This window comes from Ammodytes marinus (assembly GCF_949987685.1).
Source record: "Ammodytes marinus genome assembly, chromosome: 2".
NCBI lineage: Eukaryota > Metazoa > Chordata > Actinopteri > Uranoscopiformes > Ammodytidae > Ammodytes > Ammodytes marinus.
The window spans coordinates 36,195,625-36,215,470 of NC_137231.1; the positions used below are offsets into that span (position 1 = coordinate 36,195,625).

General features: G+C 41.6%; 1 protein-coding gene across 1 annotated transcript; it reads left to right on the forward strand.

The window, feature by feature from the left end:
* Nucleotides 1-2,256: 2,256 nt before the first annotated feature.
* LOC307257361 (protein NLRC3-like) lies at nucleotides 2,257-19,310 on the forward strand (the record flags this gene model as incomplete). The annotated part of the gene is given in 9 exon segments (XM_080036584.1): nucleotides 2,257-2,369; nucleotides 2,706-2,998; nucleotides 3,976-5,066; nucleotides 5,072-5,862; nucleotides 5,961-6,131; nucleotides 6,595-6,768; nucleotides 11,626-11,778; nucleotides 17,548-17,659; nucleotides 18,789-19,310. Coding segments are annotated over 9 exon segments (3,420 nt in total).
* Nucleotides 19,311-19,846: the final 536 nt, after the last annotated feature.

The following is a 19,846-nucleotide window of genomic DNA, read 5'->3' on the forward strand; positions in this document are numbered from 1 at the left end:
GCACCTGAAATGTATCAAGTCATATTAAATGTAATATTGGGTGTTGTGCTGCACGATTCATCTAATTGCGATGTGAGCTAGTGCAATTACATAACCGCACATATGGCTGCGATTGCGATTTAATGTAGGCTAAATAAATGTGCAGGCGTGTGTCTATAACGTTCCAACCACTCCTCTCGTATTTTTGGTAACGCTCCTCGGCTCCTCTGACAGTGTGTATGTATGTACATCCTGCCTAGACCCTGTGTCTCTGAGTCTGCTGAGCTGAGGTGTGTTGAGTTAAGGTCAGCCTTCCTGAGGGCATAGCGCTCTTTGTTACTTTTCCAAGGGGTCTGACCTCGCCCCAGGCCTCTACTGGCAAGGTGCCCCTGGAGGGTGAGGGTCACCTCAACCCCAGACATGACATTACAGACATGTAAGGCCCTGTTTCCACCTGGGATTATGATGTGATTTTGGTGATCCGATCAAAGGTGGCCAGCTCTCAGTCCGTGTGTTCCCACTTGTATTTTCACATGTGACTTCTTTGTCTACTTGTGATCGGATTGCATTTACCCGCGCTGTATTTAAATCAACACGTTCATCATTTCCGTTTGCATTGGTGTTTTAACCGGTGGGGTTCAAACAAGTAAACATACAGGGCTATACAGTGCCACAGTTTTAATCGCATTTGCTATTAAAATGCATTACGTGCGAAGATAATTACAAGTCTAGGTTGACGAGATAGGCTACTGTCTCATTTAGACAAGGAGGAGCAATGCACAACACTGCTTAGAGGGCTCTACATTCGCCAAATGCGGGTAAATATCATAGATAGTATATGGTGAAAGATGTGTGTTTGCCGGGCGGCTTTTCTAACGTCTGCTACACTCTTGTCACCACCATCAGTACACGGCTTTATGCAGTTAAGTTACTTTACGTGCGAACAGAATATTTCCTGTGCGCCTTCACAGTAAAAGCCTGTTACTAGCCAAACGTGAGTTGACTTTTATTTTTAAGCAGATAAGAACAGGAAGTTGTTGCCTTGCAGCACACCAGTCAATAGCACCGATTTCCGTGTTTTGAGATTTACGCAGTGAAATGAAAACAGAGGACAGAAAGCTTGTCATTTGCAATACTGGCGGATGCAACTAACGGTCATGAGGCTTCTATAAAAGCTTCATGAACGCCAGTGATGCATTTTCAACGTATTTCCGCTCAGGCAGGGGGGCGGCAGTTGAGTAGGAGGTCCCTAATGTGGACAAAAGTCACATTGGTGTTTCCACTACCAAATGAATGCGGACACATCGGACACAAGTGACGTAAACCACCTCCGAATGTGGTTTTTGTGATCCGATCAACGCGTCTTGAGAGTGTTTTCACCTGTAGTTAGAGCTGTATTCACGTGATCAGATCACAAAAATCAGATGTTAAAGACAAGTGGAAACAGGGTCTAAGCTTATTCTTGAAGATTTCTCTTAGACTGTGAAGTTATGAGGGTGTGGCAGCATCCTCAGATCACACACACACACATATCTGAGGCCTATTGCACAAAAGTGGAATTCAGATATACAGGATGATTGATAAAGCCAGCCTTGACAAAGTCTAGTCTGGGCACATTGGATTAGTCAGTTGCACGAACACCAATCCAGGATGAAAAGGTGCCGCTTTTCAAAGCAGGTGTAAGTAATTCTGTGAAGTGCCAGCCCAAAGCACTGCACCATCATTATTCACTCTCCAAGCTGTGTGTGTGTGTGTGTGTGTGTGTGTGTGTGTGTGTGTGTGTGTGTGTGTGTGTGTGTGTGTGTGTGTGTGTGTGTGTGTGTGTGTGTGTGTGTGTGTGTGTGTGTGTGTGTGTGTGTGTGTGTGTGTGTGTGTGTGTGTGTGTGTGTGTAACAGACCAGATCAGTGTTTCCGCTAGAAACAATTGCTGCCGGTCATGTGACCTGTAAGGTTTCTTTTTACCTGTCAAATGGGAACACAATTCAAAGTTTGCAGAGGGAATTATTTCAACCAGACATTCTGACCGGGGTCGGCAGTGGTGGCCAAATCACTGCCCATCAACTCCTCCTGGCTTCCAGCCAAACTCCTCCCTCCTGCTCCACAACCAGCAAGAGGCTCTTTCTGCTGCCTCCCCCAACCTGCGAGCTGCCGTCTTTCTCTCCCTCCCCGTCACCCCAATTGCTGTGAGCATCCTCCACACACTGACTGGGCAGGGAATCCTCTACAGCCGACCTCGACTGGGAAGAGCCATGCCTGCCATCCTTTCTCTCTGCAGTCATGCACGAGATCCTGGTATTTGCTGCTCTTTCTCTCAAACGCCTGATCACAACCCTCTTCCCATGGGACTGCAAGTTCAATGAGGATGATCTTCTTTGCCTCTTCACACCACAGTACCGCGTCTGACCTCAGGGTTGTCTGGACAACCGGGGGGAATTGCAGTCTTCCCCCCAGGTCTACCTTCAGTTCCCATGATTGGGCCTTTTGCAGCAGATTGCTTCTTGTTGTTGCTGCGGTTGATGGCTTGTGTCCCTCCCTTACAAAGTTTACTGCTGGTATTGCTTTCCCATGTGGTTGGCGTTTCTTGCATCATAAGAGTGACAGGTCTAGGGATAAACCTTTCGGGTTCAAAGATGAACAGCAGGCTGATGATCTGTTTAAATTGTGTTTACAATCTAAATATGAAGTAGAATTTTTCTCTGAAGTTATTTTCTTTTGGTATCTCTCAGATATTTGCAGGAAGAAGAGATGACAAATACTAAAGAGGCCCTCTTAAACATTTTGGATCATTTAGGAAATGAGGAATTGGAAAAATTCAACTGGCATCTGCAACAGCCAATTCTTCCCAACCTCAAACCAATCCATAAGAGTCGATTGGAAAATGCAAACCGGTTGCGGACTGTGGATCTGATCGTCCAGACCTACAGTACAGAATCTATTGAAGTGACCAGGAAGGTTTTGGTCAAATTAAATAGAAATGATCTGGTGACAAAATTCCTCAAGACCATTTCAGAACCCAAAGGTGAGTGATGTGAAGATTGAAGGGAATATCAGAACACTAGCAAAAGTTGTATAAACAGAGTACAGATACTGAATTTGCTTTTCTTTTGACAAGAAAGAGTGTATTCCAAACATATTACGCTTCACAAGAAAAAAAAATGTTGTGTTCACTTTTTAAAACAAAAGTTTTTCATGGTTATTCCACCCACCCTGACTTTACTCAGAGCCCCCCACCCCCGGTTTAATTCAGGTTCAGGAGCAGGGATGGGCGTAGTGTGTGACTGTCTCACACCTACAACATCCTGCTGTGTGAAAGGGTAGATCCGAACATTCTCTGATCAGATTCAGTTCAACACATGGGACAAGGAGAAGTCAGATGCAGCAAGTCAGACTCGTTTCAGAGAAACAAAGTTTTCATCTTTCACTGATGATTAGAAATTATTTTAACATGTGCACAATATGCCGTAACCCACAATCTCCAGCCAAGTGCAATGACCTCCGACTTATAATGGCCCTCACCACCTTTGGATGCGCCCCTGTTCTTATTAATACAAAAAGAAAAGGTCAGTGAATTACAATCTAATTCATTCAGAGATTGTTGCTGAGTCGGAGAAGACTCAGATCCACTCTGAGGAAAAAGTTTTTGTTTTTGTTTGAGAATATCACAAAAACAAAACATCTAAACTTGTAGATGAGATCTACACAGAGCTCTGCATCAAACTGCAAGAGACTGGAGACGTCAACATGGAACATTGATTTTAGCATCAACTAATTAAAGGCATACTCGTCATTGTTATCCAAAACTATTTTAGTCAAAATCAGTGAATATCTGCTCACCTATTCCGTAGTGTGGGCGGAAAAGAATGTCCTGTGTTTATACTGTTCACAACTGATGTTCTGAAGAGATTTAATGGAAGATGAAAATAAAGTTAAAATTTGGATTAATCAGTTTTATTGTAGCTTTCAGTTACTGATCACATTTGTTCTTTGTTCTTTCAGGAGCCAGAGTTGCAAAGTGTCAACGTGAACTCAAGTCAAAACTGAGGAAGAAGTTCCAGTCTGTGTTTGAGGGGATCGCTAAAGCAGGAAAATCTACCCTTCTGAATCAGATCTACACAGAGCTCTACATCACAGAGGGAGGGACTGGAGAGGTCAATGATGAACATGAGGTCAGACAGATTGAAACAGCATCCTGTAAACCAGATAGACCAGAAACAACCATCAGACAAGTAGACATCTTTAAGGCCTCACCTGGAAGAGGTGAACCAAGCAGAACAGTGATGACAAAGGGAGTGGCTGGCATTGGGAAAACAATCTTAACACAGAAGTTCACTCTGGACTGGGCAGAAGACAAAACCAACCAGGACATACAGTTCACATTTCCATTCACTTTCAGAGAGCTGAATGTGCTGAAAGAGAAAAAGTTCAGCTTGGTGGAACTTGTTCATCACTTCTTCACTGAAACCAAAGCAGCAGGAATCTGCAGCTTTGAAGAGTTACAGGTTGTGTTCATCTTTGACGGTCTGGATGAGTGTCGACTTCCTCTGGACTTCAAAAACAATGAGATCCTGACTGATGTGACAGAGTCCACCTCAGTGGATGTGCTGCTGACAAACCTCATCAGGGGGAAACTGCTTCCCTCTGCTCGCCTCTGGATAACCACACGACCTGCAGCAGCCAATCAGATACCTCCTGACTGTGTTGGCATGGTGACAGAGGTCAGAGGGTTCACTGACCCCCAGAAGGAGGAATACTTCAGGAAGAAGCTCAAAGAAGAGGAGAAGGCCAAAACAATCATCTCCCACATCAAGACATCACGAAGCCTCCACATCATGTGCCACATCCCAGTCTTCTGCTGGATCACTGCTACAGTTCTGGAGAAAATGTTGAAGACCGGAGAGGGAGGAGAGCTGCCCAAGACCCTGACTGCGATGTACATCCGCCTCCTGGTGGTTCAGGCCAAACTGAAGAACGTCAAGTATGATGGAGGAGCTGAGACAGATCCACACTGGAGTCCAGAGAGCAGGAAGATGATCGAGTCTCTGGGAAAACTGGCTTTTGAGCAGCTGCAGAAAGGAAACCTGATCTTCTATGAGACCTGAAAGAGTGTGGCATTGATATCACAGAAGCCTCAGTGGTCTCAGGAGTGTTCACACAGATCTTTAAAGAGGAGAGTGAACTGTACCAGGACAAGGTGTTCTGCTTCATCCATCTAAGCGTTCAGGAGTTTCTGGCTGCTCTTCATGTCCATCTGACATTCATCAACTCCGGAGTCAATCTGATGGCAGAAGAACAAACAACCTCCTATGAATCTGCAGAGAAACAACTTTACCAAGAAAGAAAAACATCCTGGCTCTCTAAAGTCTTCAGACTGCATAAGGCTCGGCCGACCAAAGAATTAACTGCAACCTCCCAGGAATCTGCAGAGACACAGTTCTACCAGAGTGCTGTGAACAAGGCCTTACAGAGTCCAAATGGACACCTGGACTTGTTCCTCCGCTTCCTCCTTGGTCTTTCACTGCCAACCAATCAGAATCTCCTAAGAGGTCTGTTGACACAGACTGGAAATAGCTCACAGACCAATCAGGAAACAGTTCACTACATCAAGAAGAAGATTGAGGAGACTCCCTCTGCAGAGAAAAGCATCAATCTGTTCCACTGTCTGAATGAACTGAATGACAGTTCTCTAGTGGAGGAGATCCAACAATCCCTGAGTTCAGGACGTCTCTCCACAGACAAACTGTCTGCTGCTCAGTGGTCAGCTCTCGGCTTCATCTTACTGTCATCAGAAAAAGATCTGGACGTGTTTGACCTGAAGAAATACTCTGCTTCAGAGGAGGCTCTTCTGAGGCTGCTGCCAGTGGTCAAAGCCTCCAAGAAAGCTCTGTACGTACAGTAGGATTTATTCACTAATACATACTCTGCCATCTTTTAACTGAAAAAATAATAATGTATTACTCTTTTTGTCATTGTTGTCTCTCCAGGCTGAGTGGCTGTAACCTCTCAGAGAGAAGCTGTTACGCTCTGTCCTCAGTTCTCAGCTCCTCCTCAAGTCTGAGAGAGCTGGACCTGAGTAACAACGACCTGAAGGATTCAGGAGTGAAGCGGCTAGCTGTAGGGCTGCAGAGTCCACACTGTAAACTGGAAACTCTCAGGTCAGATTACCAAACAGTTCAACTGATGACCATTTAACATCTGATTTATATCAGTTTATAACAATTTAACCTTTGTAGGATTGTGTCTGGTACAATGATTATTCAAAATATCTTTAATTAAACTTCAAGAGTTGTTTCTAGACTCCAGATTAGTTTCCAAATGTTTTCAGAAATTTCTCTCCTTTTTTGTTGAATTATTAAATACCACAGATCAGTATTTAGTATAGACGTGGCTCTAAAGTATTCTATCTGGACCATAACGTACAATAAAATACAAAGAAACAAATAAAACTCACCATCACATGTTCTGTGTGTGTGTGTGTGTGTGTGTGTGTGTGTGTGTGTGTGTGTGTGTGTGTGTGTGTGTGTGTGTGTGTGTGTGTGTGTGTGTGTGTGTGTGTGTGTGTGTGTGTGTGTGTGTGTGTGTGTGTGTGTGTGTGTGTGTGTGTGTGTGTGTGTGTAGGCTGTCAGGTTGTCTGATCACAGAGAAAGGCTGTGCTTCTCTGGCCTCAGATCTGAGCTCCAACCCCTCCCATCTGAGAGAGCTGGACCTGAGTGTCAACAACCTGCAGGATTCAGGAGTGAAGCATCTGTCTGCTTGGCTGCAGAGTCCACACTGTAAACTGGAATCTCTCAGGTCAGATTCAATCAATCAATCAATCAATCAAACAACTTTATTTATCCCAGAGGGCAATTCAGTCCAGCAGTCCTACACACACTAAGCAACACATAACAGACAATATACAGCCAATAAAAAACAATAAACAGGACACAGGATATGTCAGAGAGACACAATGGCTGGGCATGAGTAGGCCTGCACAGTTAAAAAAATAAAAAACATCAGATCCAACATCAGTTTAACAGCCTGGCAGCAGACGGAATAAAAGACTGAGAATAGCGCTTCGTTTTCCTGCTTGGTGCTGCAAAGCGCCGGCCTGAAGGCATTAATCTGAATTCTGGGAAGATGATGTGGTCCTTTTGGTTTACTATTGTTTTAGCTTTTTGGACCACGCGCCTCTCCCAAAGGGAGAATAAGTCGTTTTGTCGAACTCCGATTATTTTGGAGCACACCTTTACAATGCTGTTCAGGCCATTGCTGTCCTTAACACAGAGGCCATCGAACCAGCAAATGAAAGAAAAGGTTAAGAGACTCTCGATAAATGACTGGTAGAACACGATTAGAATTTTGTTGCAAATATTGAAAGATTTTAACTTCCTAAGTAAGTGGACTCTCTGTTGACCGCGTTTGACAATAGAATCACTGTTGACATCAAACTTTAACTGCGAGTCAAACACAGTTCCCAGATATTTGTATGTGTCAACAATCTCGACCTCCTCACCGTGAATAATGCTAGCCTTCGGTATAGTGTTGTCTTTTCTAAAATCAATGATGAGTTCCTTTGTTTTTGTCACGTTGAGGTCAAGGAAATTCTCATCACACCAAGTAACAAATGTAGATAGGGCGCTACCATGGTCTGAATCTGAACCCTGAAGGAGAGACAAGAGGGCGGTATCATCAGAAAATTTTATCATGCAGCTTCCCTCCTTATGAGACCTGCAACTGTCTGTATAAAGAATAAAAAGGAGTGGTGACAGAACACACCCCTGGGGAGAGCCGGTGTTGGAGACCAGAACATTTGATATAGCTCCATTAACTAAAACTTGCTGCTTCCTCTCCGTTAAGAAGTTTAAGAGCAACAATAAGAGCTGATCGGGTAAGTTAAAATAAGCAAGTAGACGATTGATCAGAATATGTGGTTGCATCTTGTTAAAAGCGGACGAGAAGTCGGCAAATAAAAGTCTTGCATGTGATTTTGGTTTTTCCAAGTGTTTGTAGACCCTGTCCAGGATGAGGAGTTTAGCGTCCTCCACCCCTTTACCTGCTTGATAAGCAAACTTTAGGGGGTCAAGTTTGTCTTTAACCAAGGAGCCAACTTCATCTTTTAAAATTCTTTCAAAATGTTTCATCACCAGTGATGTAAGAGCAACAGGTCTGAATTGGTTCGGTTCTCTTGGATTTTTTATTTTTGGAATTGGGATAATAGTTGAGGTCTTCCATAATGAGGGCAACTTGCAACCATCGGCACACATCTGAAATAATTTTGAAAACACCCCACTGAGCTGGTCGGCACAGTATCGGAGAGTGCGCCCGCAGACTGCATCTGGGCCAGCAGCCTTCCTTATATTTGTTTTTTTGAACAAGGCTGTGACAAATCCTTGAGATATCACCAAATCTTTCTGGGGTACAAGAGAATCCTTTAATTTGGAGACATTGTGCGTGAGGTCAGACCTTTCAAAACGAGAAAAAAAAGAGTTAAAATAGTTTGGCAGATCTGCCTCAACTACTCCACTGATTCCGATCGGTTGCTTGGCCTCGCATGTGTGGTTAATAGATGCCATAGATTTAATTCCCTGCCAGGCTGCTCTGATGTTAGTGGTAAATTGCATTTCTATTTTGTTCTTATAGTTCATTTGGGCCTTGCCTATTGCATTCTTTACTTCTCTGGAGACAGCCTTCTTCTCAAAAAGATTACCTGTGTAAAATATTTTTTTCTTTTTGTTGATACTTGTTTTTAGCTCTTTCGTTACCCAAGGTTTATTATTTGGAAAGATAATAATTTTTTTGTTCGGAATTACAGAGTCCACACAAAAAGATATATAGGATGAAACTGTGTCAGTGAGTTCATCAACATTGTCACAAGAATCAAAAAAGCAATCCCAGTCGGTGCATTCAAAACATGCCTGGAGAGCTAAGACACTGTCCTCAGACCAGGTTTTTACATCCTTCTCTCTGCACTCGAGGCGTCTGAAGGAGGGTATGTACATGGGCATTAAATACACGCTGTTATGGTATGACGCACCAAGAGAAGGCATGGGTAGAGATTTATAAGCGCCAATCACTGATCCATAACATAGATCCAATGTGGAATGTGTGTTGGTTGTAGAGCAAGTGACATATTGTTCATAAGTCCTCATAGTTTTCCCTAGAGAACAATGGTTAAAATCGCCAAGAATGAATTTAGGGGCATCCGGGCAGATTGAGTCGAGTCGGTGAGTGACGTCAGCGATCAGCTGTGCAGCAGCGGACGCGTTGGCTCTCGGGTGGATGTAAACAACCGTGAAGAAAAGTTGCTGAAATTCACGGGGAAAGTAGTAGGGGCGCAGTGAGATAGACAAAAGTTCAATATCGGGAGTACAGAGCTTTTCCCGAACAACGACGGTGTTACAGTACCGCTTGTTTACATAAAAACACACTCCTCCACCTCGACTCTTCCCGGTGATTTTGGGTGACCGGTCCAGCTGAAGTGGGCTGCCAAAGCCACTTATTTCAAGGTCCTCATCCCGGTCCTCTTCACTGAGCCACGTTTCAGTAAGAGCTAGGTGGCAGGATTCCTTGATTTCTTGCTTGAATTTGGCCCAAGCTTCCAACTCGTCTACCTTGTTCCTGATTGACTGCACGTTGGATAGCAGGACTGTGGGGAGCGGGGGAAGCCTGCGGCGGTTATCCAGACTGAGACGTTTCAGTCTTCGGCGTACTCCACCCCTCCTTCCTCTTTTCCGACGGGGAGGAAAAAGTCTGTTAGGACTGTGAGGCAGTGTTAATTTTGGCAGCAAATTGTGATTTAGTCTTAGTCTTAGTCTTTTGAATATCACACCATTTAGTCTTAGTCCTATTCTAGTCATCTGAAATCTTTTAGTCTTAGTCTAGTCTTAGTCTACTAAATATAAACAGATTTTAGTTGACTAAATCTACAGCGGACTTAGTCGACTAAGTGTTTATTTCTTCATTGAATGGTATTAAGTTTTGAATATGCAATACAGACACAGATTTAATGGTTGTAATACAAAACATGTATTCTATTTCATTCGTAATAATCTCACATAAAATCAGTGTACCTGACTGGATAGGAGGGAGGGGGCGGGCTTTAAGAGTCTGTGGCTGGGGGCCCATTATCTCATGATCTGTCTATGAACCAACTGGATTCCACAATCTTTTTTCTTTTTGCGGGGAGCATGCACAAGCATTATTTATAAAAAAATTAAAATAAAGAAAATATTTTAAAAAAAGTGGGGGGGCCCACACTTGGTCTTGAAACGGGCCCCGAGATCGTTAAGGCCGCCCCTGGGCAGCAGCAGCAGCAGCATAAAACTGAGCAACTGCGCTTTCCTTCAAGCAACACTGCTGCCCCTGTGTGTGTTCGGACTTCTTTTGCATCAAAGCCTTTTTGATAATAAAATTAGAGGTTTTAATTGAACGCTGTCCATGCGTCGGAGTTGTTTGTAACTTACTCGAGTGAAAACAGAAACTAACGGAGGGAGGCGGCAGTTTCACAGTTCATTTCCTATATAGTTGCGCAGTCAGTTTGGGGACATGGCTCTATTCAAGCTCGAGACATAGCCTACTACAAACATATCGCGGAACGTAGCCGTTCCCCTAGACAACGTTAACGGGAAGGATATCCCTGACTATAATTTTTGTCCATCAAACCGCAGTTTTTCTGCACAGCTGCTCACTCCACCCGCTCACACTGACGAGGTCTCCCGTCGATTTTCACCGACACAGGGTTGTATTCGCTGCTTTGCACTGATTGGATTTCTTCCCAACTTGTCCCACAAAAAGAGTAGTTCTGATTGGATCTCTTCTCCATTCGTCCCGCCCTAACAGTTTTGTCTCGTTCCTATTCGTAGACTATAGTGTCAGTTATATTCGTCTCAGTCTTCGTCATCTTATCTGCCTTTTTATTTAGTTTTTATTTAGTTTACGTCCGTGAAAAAGGTTCGTAGACGAATATTTTTCGTCATAGTCTTAGTCAACGAAATTAACACTGCTGTGAGGTACAAAGAGCTCAGTCGGTAATCCCACCGGCACGTCACCTCTAATCGATGCTCGTAATGACAGAAGAAGCTCGCGGCTGAAAGTCACTCGGCTGGCTGAGCCGCCATGTAGCCCTTCCGCGTCTTGACAGAAGAACGCCAGCAACAGCCTTGACACGAATAAAAGTCCATAGAACTGTGCAAAAGAGCCCAGACTCCACATAATGAATCTTGACATAAAAACCTCTCCACACACGAAACGTTAAAAACAAACAAGACTTATACAACAGTTAGTAGACTGCTTCGGGTCGCACACGAGGAGCGCCCCACTCACCACCTTTCTGTGGCTGGAAGTGCACTGGGGTCACCAGTTCAACTGATGACCATTAAACGTCTGATTTGCATCAGTTTTTCTTTTAATTTGTGTTGTTGAATGACTAAATACCTCAGATTATGTGTAACATTAATTATAAACATGGCTCTAAAGTATTCTATCTGGACCGAAATGTACCTAAACAAAAACAAAGAAACAATATATGGTTTGTGTGTGTGTGTGTGTGTGTGTGTGTGTGTGTGTGTGTGTGTGTGTGTGTGTGTGTGTGTGTGTGTGTGTGTGTGTGTGTGTGTGTGTGTGTGTGTGTGTGTGTGTGTGTGTGTGTGTGTGTGTGTGTGTGTGTAGTCTGTCAGGTTGTCTGATCACAGAGAAAGGCTGTGCTTCTCTGGCCTCATCTCTGAGCTCCAACCCCTCCCATCTGAGAGAGCTGGACCTGAGCTACAACCATCCAGGAGCCTCAGGGGTGAAGCTGCTCCTCTTGAGACTGGAGACTCTCAGGTATGAAGAGACACCAAGAGCTCACACACTGTTTCTCTGTTACACTGACAGGCTGAGGACTGTTGGCTCACAGTCTGTATCAGTGTAGCTGACTGACAACAGCAATTAAAGGGGCACTGTGTAATATGACATCATCAAGAAAGTTCTAGAATGCAACGCTCCCTGGGTAAACCACCCCTTTTGAATAATAACAGAAGCTACAGTGGCCTTCAAGGACAAGAACAATTCTAAATGTTAAACAATGCACCTGATGACATTCCAACCAACATGGATGCCTCCATAAGACTTGCCTGCTCAATGTACAAAATGTAATATTCATATTTGTAATTCTCCGCTCAGGAGGATAATTCAGATTATTGGCAGAGTGATTTTACACCAATGAGGACATATTTATGAATGAGGATATTGATTTTAGCTAATAAATTACTTAAAATGTTACACAGTGTCCCTTTAAATATACAGTATACAATTTTAGACGGTGTAGGACCAGATACGTTTTTAACTTCTTCTAGGCCCTTTTGAACATGAACCATATTATTGAGTTGTTGTTTTTGTTGCTAAGGATCCTGTTTGTTTTTAATTCTATTGCTTATAAGTTTTACTTTGTGTTTGTAATTTTTTAACATGAAGACAATGAATTGACTAAATATAAATAATAAAATAGTCACATTCTGTCACTACACTATATTTAATTTCATGTCTCTGGTAGGAAAATAGTTTGTACTCAATAATTCAACCAAACACCTCAGCCCGTCCACTACGCTCTAGGGCTGCAACAAGGAATGGATAAAAATCAATTATTAAAAGAGGTGGTATTTACTTAAAAGCTTATATATTTAGCAGAGGCCTGCAGTTAACCCATTGATGACCAGTGTTGGGAACATTACTTTATAAAAGTAATTAGTTATAGTTACTCACTACTTGTTCCAAAAGGTAACTGAGTTAGTAACTGAATTACTTTATAATAGAAGTAACTAGTTACCAGGGAAAGTAACTATTTGCGTTAGCCTACTGTAAAAAAAAAAGTTGCTATATGTCAACAAATTTGGAAGGAAACTGCTGAATGTACCGTGCTGATCTGCTATCACTGGATTCACTTCAGGGGTGTCGGCTAAAACACCACTTAAGGCCAAAAACGTCAGACTATGAAGCATGAGAGGAGGAGTAAGGATTTATCCTATGTTTATTTCCTTCTTTAACATGCACAGCAGCATACAGATCCCAGGAAAAGAACAATGGCAATATTCGGCTCGTGATGACACGCTAAACAGCTGTTGCAACCGGCGAATCGCGGCCGTTTAATAACGTGCATAAATTATAATGTATAGAGATCGGGAAACTCCATGCACTTACTCACAAGGGCGATGCAAACAAACTCAGGGAGAGCACGTTTCAACCGTGGATTGATAGGTGGTTACTGCGGCAACGTGCAAGCTCACACAACAGAGAGGGAAAAAAAAATAAACTTCACTAAACAGGCGCTCCGGCTGACTGACGTGACGGCGCTAACTGACAGTTATAATGTCATCCACACTGAATAAAACACAACTTAAAACAGCAGTTTGTGTAGTAGGCTATGGAGCCAGGGGTGTGTTCGGATTACACAGTTTATTCAATCAATTCATAGTAACGCACCGCATTTAACGTTCCGTAACGATAACGGCGTTGTAACGACGGAAAAAGTAATTAGTTAGATTACCCCGTTACTGAAAAAAGAACGGAGTTACCTAACGCCGTTTAAAATAACGGCGTTAGGTAACTAATGTCTTATTCCCAACACTGTTGATGACCCATGCTGCGCGAAGCAACATTGTATCTCCTGCCGGCTGCTGCGTGGTGCAGCATTGTTGTTTTATCTTATTTTCATGCATAGAATGCACTGTCATTGGTTCAAATACACATGACGTGGGTTTTGTTGATTTTTTAAAACCACGTGACCACTCTAATGTTGTGTGGTTTTTAAAACCTATACTTTTACTTTTACTTTGAGTATGTTTATTGTGAAGTATTGTACTTCGCTACATTTTATATCACCTGCATTACTGAGTAAAAAAATAGATAGGCTAAAGGAGAGAAAAAACACAGTGAATGATCGACAGGAGGAGAGAACACATTGCGACTACATGATAACAACAATGCAACACATTGCTTCCCTCTATCATTAAAACAAAATAATCCTAGTTCAACTATCATTGTACCGCACGTGAAGACGTGAAGGCTTTTAAATGCAGCAAACCTTTCATCCAGCCGTGCGATCGGCCCCTCCCTCACCTGATAGTTTAGCTTTCAGCTTTACAGTGCAGAGTAGGATGGAGACGGTGCGTGTTGCCGGGAGCTTTGAAAAACTTCCAGAAGACAGCAGAAAGTCAGCCTTTGGTCGAGAAGAAAGGTAAAACTAATAGACTAATATGCAAGATATGTTACGCGCGGACACGCGAGTCAGATGACATGCGCGACCGTGAGACAGAGAGAGAGAGAGAGAAAAAGGCATATGCGACCCAGCTGCACCTCAAAACATCACGACCAATTAGTTTACTCACTTTAAGTCGAATCCAAGTGGTCTATGACCAAGCAATAAAGGAATAAAAAACACTGGAAGTTTAAAGCTCCTTGACTCTTGCCACCACAACAGTCATCAATTAAGAACACTGTAGCCTACAATGCAACTTGCTTATCCTGCCAGCTCCATGAGATATAAATAAAATATGCCCTCACATTCCTGCTAGCAAAAGACGTGCCCTATCGACAACATTTGCAACGGTTTATTTTGATTTTGACACTTATTTTATTTAATTATTAAAAATATGTTTTACTTAGGCTATTTGCATTTTCCTTGTTTTCAGTTCAATTAGGATATGTTTAAAGTCCAAAGTCATGTTTTCAAATGTTAACTAAGTGCATGTTGCTATTCTTAAATCAATGAATAATTGTCTATAATAATTGTGATTATACAGCAGTGGTTCTGAGCGAGTGATTTGATTGGACGAGAGACCTTAGATGCGTTCTGAAGCAGTGCTGATATGAGCGAACAACATCACTCTGACTGTTCATGGACTGTTCACCAAACTGTAAACCATCTGTCAAAATCAGTCCGCTCACTGATGAGCCGGAGCTTCACTTGTGTAAACTGTGTGTGTGTGTGTGTGTGTGTGTGTGTGTGTGTGTGTGTGTGTGTGTGTGTGTGTGTGTGTGTGTGTGTGTGTGTGTGTGTGTGTGTGTGTGTGTGTGTGTGTGTGTGTGTGTGTGTGTGTGTGTGTGTGTGTGTGTGTGTGTGTGTGTGTGTGTGTGACTCAGGTTGACTGTTGCGAGTCTCTCCCCTATGAGAGGGCATCTCTGCCACACACAGACAGAGACAGTGTGCGGTAGTCGCTCTCACTCACGTTACTGAAGACAGCAATAGTGTGTGGAGATAAACTCAGGCTGCTGAATAATACGAGCGGGCGCGATCCGGACGCAGCATAGCTTTAGCCTAGCCTAGCTTTCCCACATCATTGTATAACGTTACTTCCCCGGGCAGAAATAAACTCATAAACTCTGGGAAATGAAGCGTGGGAGTTTGGAATGGGCAGCGGACCTTATCACCAACTAGATTAAGATCCGCCGTTCCTGTTCTTTAGTGATTTTTATGGGACATCGGGCCGCCGTGGTTAATGTTACCAGAGTAAACAAAGCAGGACGAGCTCCTGTCAAGTTGTTGCTAACTTGAGCTCCGCTCTGACTGCTGTTGTCGGACTATTTGTGTTGGCGGAAGCAAATACATTCTTAAATGATTAAAGATCACATTTTAAAGTTAACTTGTGAATTTAAGTTGTAAAACTGCTGTATAAAAGCAATATCACACTCGAGGTCGCATGTTGTCGCTCTATATCAGCACTGCTGTGTTTCTCTGCGGCCTCGTACCTACGACCGAATCACAGCAGTGCTGATATAGAGCGACAACATGCTCCCTCTCGTGTGATATTGCTTAATTACACAATATCAATCAAAATAATCATGATTATGATTTGTCAAAATCGAGCAGCCTAACCTTGCAATTTCCATGGTTTAGATCAATTATACACAATTACATTATTAGAACTGCAGCTGCAGTCTGTTTAGGTCTGTAGACCGGTTACATTCCCATTCCCCCATTAACAGACTATTTGCTCCATATTTGCTTATCTAAAGTATAATGACACAGTATACATCCATACATGTGTGGTGACATGATTTGTTTAATTTTGCACTTTAATTTGTAAAAGTGTTGCATTAATTAAACAAAACTAGTTTGAGATTTATATCCCCTTGTCTATATATATAATGCCTTAGAAGAGACCCCCGCCCCCTCCCGCTGTTAAAAAGTAACTAGTAACTTGTGCTCTAAGTACATTTTAAATCAGCTACTTTTTCAATTTTACTTCAGTAGATTTTTAGACCAGTACTTTTACTTTCACTTAAGTAAAATTTCATCCAAGTAATCATACTTTTACTTGAGTAGAATATTTTTGTACTCTTTCCACCTCTGTGTTCACTTGATCGGCGATAGTGTATTACAAAACAGTTAGTGGCGTTCAGAGCGCAGAAATTAGGTCTACTCTAGGCTACTGACGAAAATCACACAACACATTACTTATATTTAGTAACAATATTTATTGATTCAGGCTATATTTTGCTGCTCCAACTCAAGTCAGCCCAGCCAGGCGATAGTTAAGTTTCAGTTTTGTTTTCATCTCCGTGGTATACAGCCGTTTGGACCAGCTGATCGGCTCCCGACAGCGGGAGTCAGTCTGCGTTCCAGTTGTACTGGGAAGTCGGATTCATGGTGCCAGTGATAACTGAACTAAATTATAAAATAAAGCTATCTCTTCCTCCCTCTATCTGTCTTTCTCTCTCCACTGCACACTCAGTCACTACTATCCATGCTTAAAGGAAGCAGGATTATAACCTTTTTTAGCACATATATTAGGCTATTATATTTTATATAATTTATTAATTTTTCCCCCCATCTAATTTTGACGATTTTTAGAATAATGTGTTGGTTTGTAAGTGCTACGAGAGCATGTCCAAATGAAACCTGTGACCCCTACCTTTTAAATGTATTTTATTTCATGTTTCTATGTGCTACACAGGCTTAGATATTAAGGTTTTGGTAGACGTTGAAAATTCGTAGTATTTTTTCAGAAAACCCTCAGGAGATGAGGACATGTATCCTAGAGTGCCATAGTCATCAATGGGTTAAAGCTATTTCACATCAACGTTTTTTTTAACTTTATTTTATTTGTTTTTCAGGATGAATGAAAAAAAAAATAAAAAAAAACACATAGGGCAAGCATGGGCCATATAGAATAAAAAAAGGACAGGAAAAGGAAACATTTAATAATTTTTTATTATTATTATTTTAGAATTTAATATTACTTTTAAAAGCTCAGGGACCTGTTGTTTGTGAACTTTGTATCACTGTCAGTTTGAAATAATGTTCTGTGTTTTAAAAGAAAGCGTTGGGAATAAGATTAAAAAAAATCATTAATTAATGGGAAAAAATTATCACCCGATTAATAATTTATCCAGATGATTGTTTTTTTTTCTGTATATTTCCATTGATTTTCAAAGGGTAGACATTTATTTATTTGTGCCATGTATAAATGAGATACAAATATTCAACGATCTTTCCCAACTTACCCTTAAGACTAAACACATTCTGTCTCTCTTTCAAAAACCAAAGACCAAAAAGAATATGTCGCTGATGAGGAAGCTTCTGAAGGTTCATTCTGACTCTGTTTCTCCCTCCAGGGTGGAACATGGTGGAGAGCAGAGGCTGATACCTGGTGTGAAGAAGTGTAAGTGTGTGTTCACTTTGATTCAGGAAAACAAGGCAGCACATTTAAAGCAGTTTAAAGGTGGAGTCAGTGATTCTGGAGAACGCTTGTTGTCAGAATCACTTTTTCTCATGATCAGCGAATATCTCTTCACAATCCGCTACCTGTCTGTACTGTGTGTGCACTGACAAAAAAACTGAGTTTTAATACACAGCCTAGGCTCTGTAAACGGAAATGTTGCTTATACGATGGGCCCCTTTGTTTACATACCTTTTGTGTACATGCTCATTTACAGAGCCTAGGCTATGTAGTAATACCAGTGATTAGTTTCAGGGCACACAGTACGGACAGGTAGCGGATCATGAGGAGATATTCACTGATTTTGAAAAAAGAAAAAATGAAATCAAGCATTCTCCAGAAGTAACTGACTCCACCTTTAAATCAAAAGCTGAAAGTAGATTTTGATTGATTCAATTTATTTCAGACATATCAAAAATACAAAACAAAATGAAGAGCATGAAAATACAATTAACACAAATTATGTTAAAATTATTTCACAAAAAATAAATAAATTACATAGGGGAGAACGGGGTAATCTGAGCCACTTTTTACATTTGCTCCCCTCTAAGCGAGCTAAAATGATTTATCACTCAAATTTACACATTTCCCATTAATTCAGGGTGTTTCCTAGAAATGGGCATTAGCAGAATTTTTTCAAGACAAAGGGCAGTGAAAATATGATTGTTTTAAAAAATAATGTTTATTATATTAGCTTCTTGTATTCCTTATAATCTCTATACAATCTATCTATACGATTGTGATACTATATTTTATTTACAATTCATACATATATACAACTTGATATACTATGATATTTTATAATTTATATATCTTTACAATGCATATATCTATATATTTATACAATCAATATATCTATATCTATATATACATACAACTATGAATACAATTTGATGTACAATATTTACACTTTAAATATATATAAATAAATATATGTTATCCTTTTTTATTATTATTTAAAAATATATATATTATTATTATTATTATTATTATTATTATAGATTCAAAACAGTAAGTCATTCTGAAGGTTTGATCTAATTAACAGTCTGTTAATAAAACAACACATGAACCCATCAGGTGTCTGGTGATAAACTGCTGCTGTGTTGTGTCTTGTTCTCTCCATCAGGGGCCTGTGAACTCACACTGGACACAAACACAATGAACAGAAAGCTCAAACTGTCTGACAACAACAGGAAGGTGACATGTGTGAGTGAGCAGCAGCCATATCCTGATCATCCAGAGAGATTTGACTGCTGTCGTCAGCTGCTATGTAGTAATGGTCTGACTGGTCGCCGTTACTGGGAGGTCGAGTGGAGCGGAGTAGTGGTTGATATATCAGTGAGTTACAGAGGAATCGGCAGGAAAGGATACAGTGCAGACTGTAGGTTTGGAGAGAATGATCAGTCTTGGAGTCTGTTCTGCTCTAATGGTGGTTACTCTGTCCGTCACAATAACATACAAACATCCATCCCCTCCTCCTCTGTCTCTCACAGAGTAGCAGTGTATGTGGACTGTCCTGCTGGCTCTCTGTCCTTCTACAGTGTCTCCTCTGACTCACTGATCCACCTCCACACCTTCAACACCACATTCACTGAACCTCTGTATCCTGGGTTTGGGTTTGGGTCGCCTGGTTCCTCAGTGTCTCTATGTCGTCTGTAGGAGGGAGAGTCTGAACAGGATCACAGTTACAGAAATCTTTCAGGTTTTTGCAACAAATAAATCAGTTAATGGATTGAAACAATTATTCAGCAAGGGCCATATATTAAAGGTGCAGTGTGTAGAATTTATTGGCATTTTTCGGAACAAACTGTATAATATGCAGAAGTATGTTTTAATGAGTGCATAATTCCTTGAAAATACAAATGGCTGTTTCTTTAACTTCCTTAGAATGAGCCTTTAATATCTACATAGGAGCGGGGTGCTGAGGCCGCCATGTTGCACCGCAATGTTTCTACAGTAGCCCAGAACGGACAAACTTAACGGCCTTACACGTTTTTATATATAGTGGGCGTCCTGGGGAAATGCACCTGTTGGTAGACCAAGAAGAAGAAGAAGTACTATAGAATAAATAACTAAATACATCTTCAACTTATCACTTGATATTGTGGAAAGACTTGAGGCATGGATGATGCCATTGTAACCCTTCTCAGCCCCAAATTACTTTCTCCGGCACTGGGTGTGACAGATATAACATT